Source organism: Hemibagrus wyckioides, linkage group LG20 (genome assembly GCF_019097595.1).
Source record: "Hemibagrus wyckioides isolate EC202008001 linkage group LG20, SWU_Hwy_1.0, whole genome shotgun sequence".
Lineage (NCBI taxonomy): Eukaryota > Metazoa > Chordata > Actinopteri > Siluriformes > Bagridae > Hemibagrus > Hemibagrus wyckioides.
The window spans coordinates 11,405,054-11,418,933 of NC_080729.1; the positions used below are offsets into that span (position 1 = coordinate 11,405,054).

Below are 13,880 nucleotides of genomic sequence, written 5' to 3' on the forward strand. Positions count from 1 at the left end.
ACCATGATTATGATTTTCTATGATTACTGTGGCATTTTTCATGTGTGTATAAAGGTCTCTAGGGTTTTTTTTTTTTCACGGCTGCCAATAAACCTGAATAATTACCTGTGAAGAAACATCTAAAGGATGCAACTGTTTCGTCTCAGGTAATTGCTAAGCTCCTGATACTACAGCATGTAATTTGGTAAGTGTTATGAATTATTCAGTAACTGTAATAAGGCTAATAGGATCGGGTTGTGCTTCCAATAGTGAGGAATCTGAACTTGTTAATTAAAATCGCTTGATCTATTTATTTATTTATTAATTTTTTGGTAAAGTCCCATTTCACATTGTAGCATATTTCCCTGATTAACAAACACAATGAAATATGAAGCTCTTGCCAGAGTGCCAGAGATCTCCTTTACGATTCATGAATCACATCTGCTTGCACAGTAATTACACCATACATGCCTTTTTGTCCTCCTTAAGCATGTATGGTGACATAGAAGGAACCATATCAACCTGAGATGAAACATAATCATAATAACATATAAGCATCCATATCTGGGCATGCTCTGAAGTTGTGTTTGGTTCCATAATCAACATCAGGCTTTTCACACTTAAAGAGTTAACTCTGGGTCAGTGTAAACCCTGGGGGGTAACGGAATCCTGGGTTATGGTTTACACCCTGCTCATACTTACTCATAGGGTTAACAATCAATTAACCCTAGTTATTCATAATCTGGCATTTCACACTGTAAACCTGTAATTTGCATATTAGCTGTGTCATTCAATCATGATTGGATAAACACAGCAACCGATTTAAATGATGGCTTGTCTTTCGCATCAGGGCCACGTAAATCCTCCTTGGCTGTTTTAAGCCTCGAGACATGTGCAAAGGCAAGAAGAAAAACAGAAAAAGACAGAACTTTGACAGAAGTACATCACAGGGTGTCTGTGACTGTGTAAAGCATGTGATATGACGCACGTGATGCTCAGATTCTGAGGCCTGTTGCTAAGCATCTAGTCGTAACGTTCAAACACTGCATCGTTTCATATCTAGCTCTGCAATGCAGGGCAACCCTGCTTCTATATTACAAGTGTGAAAGGTTTCTCTACCTAGATTAAAAGCAGGGTTTAAAATTTGGGATTAAACGCAGTGTGAAAAGCCCTTAGATTGATTGATTGATAGATAGATAGATAGATAGATAGATAGATATATAGATAGATAGATAGATAGATAGATAGATAGATAGATAGATAGATAGATAGATAGATAGATAGATAGATAGATCCCAATGGGAAATGTACTTATGTGTGTTGTACTCTATGCATAGAAATGCACACGTCTGCATGTATATACTGTACTTATCACTGAACAGTGCATGAACGTGTGTGTGTGTGTGTGTGTGTCCTGTACTCACCATAGCCGCGGTGGCTGTGGCCTGGTTCACCTGGTGCTGTGCTGCTTTGATCTTGGCCTGCAGGTGTGCGGGAGGATGGAAATATTTGCATTTGTCCCGTGAACAGCGGCCCTTGATGTAGTCCATACACACGGTGACGGTGTTCTCGCTGGAGTCGATCATGGTGCTGTCAGCCGGGTGAGCAAATCTGCAGTCTGTCTCACCGCGAGAGCAATTACCACGCTGGTACTCGCGACACACCTGACACACACAGTGCGATATGTTAAAAGAGGCATGACAATGGGGTCCATTACTACAGGCATACACACACATGCACAGACAAACATACGAGTGTATGCTAATTCACAGTTGACGTAACCCACAGAGCACAGCTGATTATCAGGGTGTCAGATAACATTGTTTCGCACAATAGTTGAGCTTTAATGATATTCATATAATGTCAACGGTTTAATCTTTACAATTCTGGATTTAAATGAGTTTGTTGAATGTTCTATATGTGTGATGTTCAGGGCAAATGAACCTGTTTTATATTTTTACTGAAAGTGTTAGAAGTTAAAAGTGTTTAGATCATCTACATTTGCAGACGCATTGTTGAGAGCTGTATTTCGGAGCCAGTGACTACAATAATCTTTAGTTTTTCGTGCTTCTATTGTTGTTCATCATCTGTATTCGATAAATCAGTTAAAAATAATATTAGATTAATTGAAAAATTTTCAATTAATTTTTTTTTTTTAAGATTTATGATGTCAAGGTCTTTATTATAGTCAATTTTGTTGACTATAATAAACTTGATCACAAAAACAAATATTTTCAATGTTAAATGTCATCTAGTGGTTACAAACACAATCACAAATGTTATCTGGATTTTTTTTGGGATTGAAATAAAGACAATATGTTTAAAGGACTTTTATGTGTTTTTTTTTTTTAAATTTCTGTAGTGCTTTTAAAACCAAAATAATGTCCCGGGGTCAATTCCTAAACGGAGTGAACATGCTGTATAACATCAGGGTTAATAACATTCTACTGGCTGCTACTGTGAGAAATAGGATTAACCAGTCAGAATAATTTTACTGAAAGGAGGAAGTCTAGATCTGGCCTTATACAGATAACAAGATGCCTTTTCCTTCTGTTGCTGGCATGTTGTTTTATTTTTAGTAGACATGTCATGTTATTAATGTGGTGATGGTTGGCGGTAGATTTTAATTTGAATGATTAAATGACATTCTGTGTCTTCATCGCTCCTACTGCTGTCTGATATCCATGGAAAATACATGACTATGTCACACATTAATTGAATCGTACAGATCAAATGCTGATATTATATTTCTTCATCCACCCTGAAATTAATTCCTGGCTACACCTCTGGCACAGACCCCCCCACCCCTCCACACACACACAAACACACACACACACACACACACACTGCTGTCGCTTGAAATTTTAGTTCGGATGACAAATGATCTACTCAGAGGAGCATGTGTACAGCAGGGGGCAGCAACCTCCACAGGCATTTTGTTTTTAATGAACACTATAAGGGCTTTTTCTCACTGTAAACTGTATAATCAGTTCCCTGAAAATATCACAACCCCTGCTGTTGTTAGACAAACACCAGAACTGAAAATGCAGCCATGTTACAGCTAAAACGATTACGAATGAAGATTGAAGCCAAAACAATTCGAGGACTATTTTTAAAGAAAAAAGGTCTAATATATGTTTCATATAACAAGGCCACTTCCCACTGTCTAGGGAGCTTTACCATACAACTGGTATAGCAGTGAAAGGTTGTGAAATGTAATATTTACTAGGAAACAAAATGGGATTTAAAAAATAATTCCTCATGGTGATATGTAAATGACTCAAGTTGTAGCTACATGCAGTACAGTACATGTAAGACTGTACTTTGGGGCTAATCTTTATTGACCAGTATGTGCATTCAAGTTACATGCTTTGTAAAGTCCAGTTGATTAATTCTATTAGACACCAATTGTCTCTAACAGAGACGCTGCCCTTTCTCTCCCTGTCATACCTCCAGGCGGTCGGTGCGCAGTAGTTTCTGTGCAGCTGCGTTGGCTGTGGAGGTTACAGGTGCCACAGCAGCAGGATTTCCCCCGATCAGGACTGGTGTGCTGGGCAGGATGTCAGCAGCAGTGGGCACTAGTGCTGGCGATACGGGACTCAGGTACGGGTTAAACGAAGCCGCCGCTGCTGCAGCTGCCACACTGGCATTGGTGGCTAAGTTCGGCGTAACGGAGATAAAAGGCTGAGGAAAAGAGAGTGTGAGAGATAAACAGAAAGGCAATGAGAAAATGAATGGATAGAATGCGGAAATGAAGAGATGAATCCTGATTCATCACAGTTAATAAACACTCAGGCTTTTGTTTTGTTTAACACCAAGTATGTGACTAATGATTTACTGTCTTCACAGAGGACATACGGCATTATACCTATAGACAACAACAGAAAGATTAAGAAAAAAAAATCTAATTGTTTCACTTCACCTTTATTACATTATTGCTGTTAAAAGCTCAACATATGTAAATGAACAGGCTTGATTATCTTATCTAAAAATGTTCAGGTGCTTACATTAGGAGCCTCCATTAAAAGGGTGCTTTGCATCAAGGACACTGTGTACGCATACTTTAAATAACCAGGCTATTACTTTAGTTTTTTTTTTTTTTAAGAGCTGAATGCGAAATGAAAATCACTATTTTGCAGTAATTGCAATAATGCTGCAGCGCATAAACAACACTGAGATGACATTTTTATAAACAGACATTAAAGCATTTTACATTAACGCTGTCAGGACGCGGGTTGCAAACTCTGGAAAAGCCACAGAAACAATATTCCTCTGTGCCTTCTTATATTTAAGAAAGTCTATTCTTATATTTGCTTAAAAGCAGAGAAACTAGAGCAAAAGTAGAACATAGTGAAATCAACTATTAATCCAGCGGGTGAAATGAAATGCTTTCTTTATCATTTCTGCTTTCTGAAGGTAATACCAGACCAAAAGCAAGAGCTAAGTAAATACAGTACAGTGTATTTTTGCATTATTCATTTTCCATCGCGTGAATCGTAGCTTATCTCATGCCCTCAGTATTTAAAAAATACCATAGATGCAGTGTCAGGTTCACAGACTCTCAGTATAACAGCTTACAGTAATGTTAGCTGCTCACAGGTCATATCGATTCTCATTATCTTTAACGTTAGAAAGAATTATTAATACTGCTTTTATAATGCACATTTTTTACACTATTAAAGTATAAAGGAGCAGTTATATAGTTGAAATAAAGAATAAATGAAATAAGACTGCAAAAGAAAAAAATATTCGAAGGAAATGACTCTACTATTTAAGCTCTGGTTATTCTGTACTGGGTCTTGGCCGGACATTAAGCGTCTCTGAAATTACATTAGTCAGTGTCTCTTATTCTGGAACTTGTATGAAACATGACTGTATTAGAAGTGCAGCGTTTACATTACTAGGCGTGGCATTGTTCTATTATTTCACATTATAATAATATTATGTAGACATTATAATCATTTCTGTATTTAGATCATTTCATAATCTCGTGTTCAAATGTGCTGTATACTGCTAATCTGTACATGTAACATGGCTACACGATCGTGTGCAGACGTGCTAGCTATGCAAGCAACTCAGGGCAGGTCAGAGCAGAAATCTTCCTCTTCAGCAGCACAATACCTCTGACCTCTTACTCTTATTCAGAACAACAAGGTTTAACAGTGATGATCAGGAGGATTTATGATGCTCTGATAATGTGTAACTGAAGAATAGCAGCAACAGGGATAGGAAATCCATGAAAGATGGTATATCAGGATATAAAACCTTATTAAACTATATTCATTTTTATTCAGGTTTAATGGTTGCCATGCATGTATTATTTGGTCCATTGCTTCACGTACTCTCCTGTTCTGAAAATACATTGTAAAACATGATATTTTCCAAACAGGAATGCCTATATTTTAAGAACATGCATATACGGTGACAATCACTTGGCTTGGAGAAACTGTCACTTAAAAATATTCGAACACCTATTTTACGAGTACAGTATTATAATCATTTAAGGGTTTTCACGCTGGTAGTTTAGTTTGAAACAGAGCACAGGTTGAAGGAATGATTGGTAATGTGGATCAGGAAGCACAGCATGGCACCAAACCTGAGACTTCCTGTAAGGGGTGGTGCGTTCGGTTGCACTGCAATTCCCATGAATGTGAACTCAACCCATTCTCGGGTCTCAGGAAAGTAAACTGAGCGTGTGCTTTAGCCGATGATGACGTTATTAGTTAGCACAGCGCATGTGTACCATGAGAGGCAGGGGAACGCAGAGGTGAAATGCCCTGCTGTTTATAATAATAATTTTTAAAAATACGCAATGAACACAAATACATATTACATGTGAATAAAGAGCTCCTCCTCACCATTGGCTGAAGCTGGCTGCCAGGCATGATAGCACTGGCGATCTGCATCTGCTGGGCGAGCATGGCCATGTTCTTCTGCTGGATCAGGTTATTGCGGCCGTTTATCTCCAACTGCGTCTTCAGGTGGGGAGGCGGGTGCAGGTACTTACAGTTCTCTCTGGAACAGCGTCCCTGAAGACAAAAGACAGGGAGGATCATAGGGTGGGGGAGAGAACGAGAGAGACAGAGAAAGAACACGCTCCATTAGGTACATTACAGCAATTTGCCTTTACGTGACTAATGGAATTTAGCGTTAACCCATAATTCCTCTCCCATCATACTGCATCACAGCACTTCTGAAGTTTACACTCTCACAGCTGATGTGTTTGATCCTGCAGTAAGTCCCTGTCACTGTCAGATCTGCTGGGAGATCACATTGTTATACCCAGAGGAAAGTGCTCTCATTCTACAGGCTTTATTCATTCACATGGCTGTGAGGAAGTGATGCCACTGATGAATGTGTTGTCTCATCTGAGCTCAGCTGATGAAAAGTAATCTATCTACTGCAGTATATCTGTCATATAACAGTCAGCTGCAGAACTGGAGATAACTGGACTCCAGGGAGTAAAAATATTCTTGCGGGTAGCTACGATCCACTGGAAATATGAACGATTTCTGAGCTCTAATTGAAGGAAAATTCCTCTAAGAAATCTTTTCATCGTATTTAAAAAAACATGTGCAGTGAAAAATCTTTGGGCTTATAGTGTTATATGGTACGATCTTGTATAGTTATATTGTTTTGTTGTACTCTAGCTAAACTAAATATCACATGAGTTCACTCACTACCAGATCCACAAACTGTTTCTACTAACTATTACTGAATCTACAAATGATTCCTTTAAAGTTTCACATAGCCCAAATGATTCCTTATATGATTCCTTAAAGGAATCATTTACTAAACTTTTTGATAATTGTGATATTATTATATTTAATTAGAATGGTAACATGGGTCATGACTTCTACACAGTGTGAAGTGCTATCATCTCTCATAACTTATGGCTCTGTATGTCGTTATGCTTGCGACTGCTTTCAGTAAACATTTGTGACTTCCATTAGTGAAGAATGTCAAATCATTCTTCGGAAAATGAAATTACAAAGAAATATTGTATTTCTTTCCGAGAACTAATAAAGCCATTCTTTCAAGTGAGCTAAGCCTTTCACAGCATATTTTATTCACATCAATATTCTTAGGACAGTTGTCTACCGCTTCTCCTCTTACTTCAGACGAATGCCTGGTGTGTTCCCGTCTAACCCCGAGTGTGTGTCCTGTTCCCGTCTCGCTGCACTCCCCCCCCCCACTATCTGTTTACAACTATTAATACACTCATGTGATACTCTGCAAGAAAGAGCAAGACATGAGGGCGAGCTCGGGTCAGTAGTGAACATAACGCACGCTTCATGTAGAAGTGCTTAGAGCACATAGAGTCCCTGGAGTTCCAGCACTAAATATCAATCTTATGAATTATGTATATCCATAATCACAATCCAAACATGCAGACTGGAATCACAGCGCGGCTTTCTGAAACAGGAAACACTGAGACAAGGAAGCCGGAAAACAAGAAGAGGTTGCTGAGGTGCTCTCAGTGGATTCCCTGGATAATTTATAATATTATTGTAGACAGGGCAGAGTAATCCCACTGAGATTTCTACCATCTCAGAATTGACTGGCTTGATATCGGAAAAGTAGCGTAAATAAAAATGCAATGTAAATAATAACGCTGTTTAAAGACCACAAAATGCAAGAGGTTAGTGGTTAGTGGTGTATTTAATACTTCTTGTGGTTTCAGATTCTTAGGTAACTGTAATATTTGAATAGTTTACGTTTCAGAGTGCTAGACTGTGTATTGTCCAAATGCAGTTCAGAGTCTCTCTCACTGCTGCCCTTATACAGTGTTGTATATAAACCTGTCTATATAGCAAGTACAGACACAGCACGGGAATTATGACACATAGGAAACAGAACAGAAACAAAGCACGAGGAATGGACACGTATTTCCACACTCACAAACCCAGAGAGGAATCGATGGAGTGGGAGAGGCCAGATTTCAAGTACTGCAACAACAACCCATCAGAAACTGTTCATACATACACTAGAATTCCTCATAGTGTATAACTAAAAATAACAAGACACAAGCTTGTCTACCTAAATCAGATGTCTTGTTCATTTCTGATTAAAATGAATATGAAAGAATACAAAAGAGACACAACTGTATGCATTAAATCATTTGGGATTTTTGGTGAACTGTCCTTGGCTATATTTTATACATTTATAAGATTAAGACTTCTCAAAGTGTGTGTTAGGACAAAATCCTTAAACACAAATCTCTGTCCATATTTCTGTCAATACACCACTTTGGTCATGTGTGCAGCCACATCAGTACTAACACAATTATACCGCACTATGCTTAAAGGGTGATTATAACTATAGGTGTAACCCTGACATAACAAACGGCAAGAAATTAATGAGCTCAGAGTGGATATTCGCACACAACACTCTCACCTCATACACGTCCATATGTCCTGAAAACAGACACAATAGAAGAGTAGTAGAACTTTCTTTCTACCTGGTCCATCACTGATCAACACTAAACAACTGAACAAAGAAGTCCAAGCTTATAAAGCTATTAAACCAGTCTAACAATTCCATCAACAAGTCTAGCACACTATTAGAAAAGGAATCATCGCTGCTCGGAGCCCAAACTTGCCCCTGTGTTCAGTCATGAATCATCATTAGACGGTAAAGCAAAAATTGATACGAGAACCCTGAGAACCCGCAACTGCTTTTTCAGTTCTATCAAAGCCAATTACTGAAGGTCCTGCGCAACATGAAGCCCGGACTGTCATAGTAACTGCAGCTCCGAAATCTTTTTCTTTTCCTAAAATGATGTACAGAAACCGTTAACAAGTCGCGTTACATTTTATGGATATTTACTGAGCTGTGAATCGCATCGTATAAATACACGACATATATACGAGTCAAATAAGGATGAACTGAGAGCATCATTTTCCACTGACCCAGAAACTAAACTTTTTTGAGGCAGTCATTATGTACCATGCACCTTGCTCTACTTAGCACAGGGAGGATCTTTGAAGAAAAAAAAAAAAAAAAATCAAGATTTGTCACACAATACAACAATAGCAGCACTAAAAAAACAGGCAGCACAGTGAAACATGCAGCTGAACAAAAACAGCTCACACTGGAACACATGACTCGCAATCATCAGATTGATTCGGATCCTCAGTCTACGTATGAAGCTCTTAAAGACGTTCGGAAGTCATTGTCGTCAAGTCTCTTAAATGAACGGCTGTGTTTATGCCATCAGAACCGGAAGAAAATAATAGCCTGCAAGCTGATGCTCGAGTATGAAAATAGTCAGCTTTTGATGGACAAGTCTCAGCACATAGTTTACCTGCTGTAATCCATCAATACTAATTCATTCAGAGCGAGCAGGACGTGTACGTACATAGGACAAGGCAGACGAGGGCACTCCAGCTAACAATTCCATCCATCCATTTTTTACACCCACTGTATCCCTAATTAGGGTCACAGGGATCTGCAGGAGCCTAAGGTAGGGGTACACCCTGTCCATTGCAGGGCCACATATAGACAAACAACCACACACACTTATGGGCAATTTAGAATTACCAATCAACCTAATGTACATGGGGACTGTGGGAGGAAACCAGAGTACCTGGTGTAAGGACCCTGCCTGTACAAACCCGGGATTCGAATCCCGGACCTTCTTGCAGTGAGGCAACAGTGCTAACCACTAAGTCACCATGCTGCCCTCTAACGATTCCAATCCCAGAAAAAAATTTGCTGGAAATTTAAGAGACATGCATGCATTAATATTGAGCTGAATATCTATAGCATGCACAAAAGAGGTATATGTATCCTAATGCATAATATAATCCTATTTTGAGAAAATGATCATTTTAGATGTGATTGAAATGTTTGAATGTCATCTCAGTTTAATATAAACTTGTCCTTTTCTGAGGTTTCAACACCAGCCATGTAGCATTTCTTTACTGCAATTGTAAAATAATAACAATAATAATAATAATAATAATAATAATAATAATAATAATAATAATAAGTGGAAATTCTGCCAAACGCTTGCCATTTTATAGCCTAGAATCTATTGGCTTGTCTGTCCCAGGAAATTACAGATATTTATACCAGCAACAAATCACAATTGTTGCTAAGGTCCGGCTGGCTAAACTAACGTCACGCTGACAGACACACCCCTGCTTGTGGGACCTGTGTGGCTGCCAATCATCGCCTTCTTTTGTTTAAGTGATTGAGTCAAATGCTCTACCTCAACTCTGATTCCTGCATCAACACCAGACACGAGCATATTATAATATACTGTAAGTCTGACCTTGCCCTTGAACACAGTGCCTATAGAGGATACGTCTGTACCACTCAGCGGCTGAGTGAGTATTAAGTGCATTTTACGTAAGTGAACATAATTATATCCCTTACATCCTAATGTCACACAATGCAGAAAACATAAACCACCCAGGAGAGAGGAGGAGAGGAGTACGGACTACAGGGTTGTTCATAGAGAAAGACAGACGGGACAAACATATAGCAAAGCTGCAGTGAGAGAAAGCAAGACAGACTGGATGTGTGAGGCTGAAGTGCTGTGTTCAGTGCTCTCCCCTCCATTAGTGTGACTTCCAAACAGGATCCATGTTCCCTAATGACTTCAGCAGACGCTACACACTCCAGCTAATACTAATCCTCATACCACTGCCTCTGCTGGTATGTCTTGGCAGCATTATGTGAACGGTATGCAATAAAAACTATCCATTTACTTTAGTTAGGATTCCTCTTAATCAGAAACAGGCTCAAGGATCTCTTGTATAGTTATGCAGTATAGTATGTTCTCTGTTCTATTAAACATCCTATAAGAAATCATTTACTAGAGAAATACATCTGAAACTGTATATTATATACTGACAGAGCTTAGCAACTAGTTCAACAGAAAAAAAAACACCTTACTAAGTGGTGTTACAAAATTTAGACGCTGTTACTGGAAGGTTAGATGTTATCAAGATTAAGGTTACGGCATGTCCAAACACGTCCTGTGTCTGAGAAGAGAAAATGTTTAGGAAAGGTGTGACAATGCTAGAGGCAATCAACCGTACATGTGTAAATGTGAGAGAAGTAACAGAGCAAGAGAAATGGAGGACAGATAGAAAAAAGGAGGAGAGAGAGAGAGAGAGAGAGGTGGGGGGGTTCTGAAGAAGGATTTATGAGTACAGGGTTTTATAGACGGGAACGAAGGAATTCAGCTGCTGTCAGCTCCACACGACCTCCTGTGACCCTTATCAGGTTCCTTTCCTCTAAAAGCATTTAAGCAATAACTGATCAGTTGTGCTTTTTATAGAACATGACTTGAACAACACGGGGAGCCTGTTCCTGGTTCAAGGTTTATGCACTACGAGATGCTTAATTGTGCAGACTTTCTGCTGAGTCACTTTTATTTTATTCACTCTGAAATTCCAGACTATAATCCAGATAAAAGTGGGCTGTGTAATAACCACATGCAGCGTCTAGCCTAGACATGATATCGTGTCGTCTTACTGTTATTATTAACAGAGCGAACACCGCTAGCATCAAGCTCCCTAACTGCAGACTATAAACCATGTTTTTATTATTTTGAGTGATACATTAGGTCTGTTACTGGCGGAGATGTTTTTAATCACAATATTGGAAATCCGTGCTAAGTTTCAGGCATTTTACGAAGCCGCTTCCTCAAAAGAATCACCTGCATATTAATCTTTAACGGCATCCAACATTTACTCTGTAATGAATTTTTTTTTGTTTACACACCTTTCCTTGGCACGGTCTATTTTCACTATGGTTAATGGTTACCTTCAGTACTCATAATGACTACCTGAGTGAGTGTGGTGCCTGTGGAATTTAGCCCTTGCTTTATCTATACCTAAAGACTAAAGTGATGCAGCAGGGCTTTAGTATTTTATTCAGACCAGCTCTCACCATACGCACATCTGTACACTGTGCTCAAATGGATCAGGCTCCAAAGTTTCAGCTTTCATACCTCTGTCATCACTGTCATGCTCGGCATCTCATAGCATGCTAACTAACCAAGTCTCTGAGTCCTACAACTGCATCCTGATCAACTGTTGTTGAAAATATTGGATGATAAAAGAAGCTCTTGTGATTTTGCTTTTAGAAGCAGTAAAAAATAATATATTTTTTTTCCACTATTAAACTGGAACGGTGACGTTAGTGATTATCATTATTGTTATTATTTTCAAACAAACAAACATTATGCTGTGTCAGCAGAAACATGAAGCTGGTCTAAACTGGTCTCCCTGGCCCTTTCCTCTCTACCATTTCTCTCTCTTTCTCTTCTCTCAGAACGGTCGATGTGTCGGACAGAGGGACGGATGGATTTCCTGTCTCTTGGAGCTTTGGTGACTCAGCACTTTGTAGCACACAGGAAGTGTGTTGTGCAGTCCCTGCCCAGATATCCCAAGAAGCTGAGTCACTCTTTGTAATGCTTCTCCCACAAGGCTGTTACGCACTGAGGCACCTCCGTGTTCACATGCACCCAAAAACACCTGTTTCACACACACACACACACACTATTATCTGAAGTTTGAGGTGTAACACATAGAGACGATTCAATGTATCATCACAGCTTCTATCTATCTATCTATCTATCTATCTATCTATCTATCTATCTATCTATCTATCTATCTATCTATCTATCTATCTATCTATCTATCTATCTATCTAAGGGCTTTTCACACTGCGTTTAATCACAGATTTTAAACTCTGCTTGTAATCTGGGTAGAGAAACCTTTCACACTTGTAATTTAGATGTATCCATCCATCCATCCATCCATCCATCCCCTACAACACTTATCCTACTGAGTCTCAGCCACCTGGAGTCTATCCCACAAGACTCAGGGCACAAGGCAGGGTTCACCCAGGACAGGATGCCAGTCTATTGCAGTACACAACAACACACACTACAGAAAATTTAGAGATGCCAATCAGCCTACAATGCATGTCTCTGGACTGGGGGAGGACCCCGGAGTAACTGGAGGAAACCCCTGAGGCACAGAGAGAACATGAAACTCCACACACACATGGTGGAGGCAGAAACTGAACCCCCAACCCTGGAGGTGTGAGACAAACAATGCTAAACATGGGCAAGCATAAGGATTTGATTGAGGTTGACAAGGGCTAAATTCCTATATGACTGGATCAGAGCAACTCCAAAACTGTAGCTCTTGTGGTGTGTTCCTGGTCTGTAGTGGTCAGTATCTATCAAAAGTATCCTTTACGTCCTGTTAGTCCTTTAAGACCTGTAAGTATCTTTTAAGTCCTGTAAGTTGAGACCTCACACTTAAAGGATCTGCTCCTTGGTGCCAGATACCACAGCACACCTTCAGGGATCTAGCAGAGTCCATGCCTCGACAGGTTAGCAAAAGGCAACACAATATTAGGCAGGTGGTCATAATGATATGCCTGATTGGTGTGTATAACATTTTCTATGTGATAGAAAATGTAGGATGCCCCCTGAAACTAGTGAAACTAGGCTCAGTAGACAGAACCCCCTGAAGTTTAACTTCTACAGTTTATTTCCATTAGACTTCAGAAATATTCCCCAGGGTTTTTACAGACACATCCCTGTAGCTCCTCTCTATTAACTTCATCACACAGAGTCGGAAAGTTTGGCTGCTGCTCTTGGCATAGAGAGAAAACTGTCTCTGGTATAAGGACTTTCCCAACATAACGGCATCAAACTACACAGTGTCCTAATGCAGAAGTACACATCTGCAGCACAGAATCAGATATAAACTGAGACCTTCATAATACCCCAAATCCTAAATGACACAATCTCTTCTGCTTTAAATCGTTTCACTAATGAGTAGCAGGGTTTTGCAGCCACAATGATTTTTTGATCAGAGTGTGAACCAGAGATGAATGCAAAAGTACAGACACACACACACAAACAC

At 39.4% G+C, this 13,880-nt stretch overlaps 1 protein-coding gene across 15 annotated transcripts in view; it reads right to left on the bottom strand.

Annotated features, from left to right (window-relative positions):
- mbnl1 (muscleblind-like splicing regulator 1) overlaps window positions 1-13,880 on the bottom strand; it is a 67,198-nt gene that overhangs the window by 11,877 nt on the left and 41,441 nt on the right. For all 15 annotated transcript variants that reach the window (XR_009207499.1, XR_009207498.1, XM_058418890.1 and 12 more), the window contains 3 exons: window positions 5,838-6,008; window positions 3,430-3,663; window positions 1,404-1,643 (listed from right to left, as the gene is read on the bottom strand). Coding sequence is in view for 13 of the 15 variants with exons in the window: in XM_058418890.1 (XP_058274873.1) it covers window positions 1,404-1,643; window positions 3,430-3,663; window positions 5,838-6,008 (645 nt within the window). In the remaining 2 variants the exon portion in view is untranslated. The remainder of the gene's footprint in view (window positions 1-1,403; window positions 1,644-3,429; window positions 3,664-5,837; window positions 6,009-13,880) is intronic.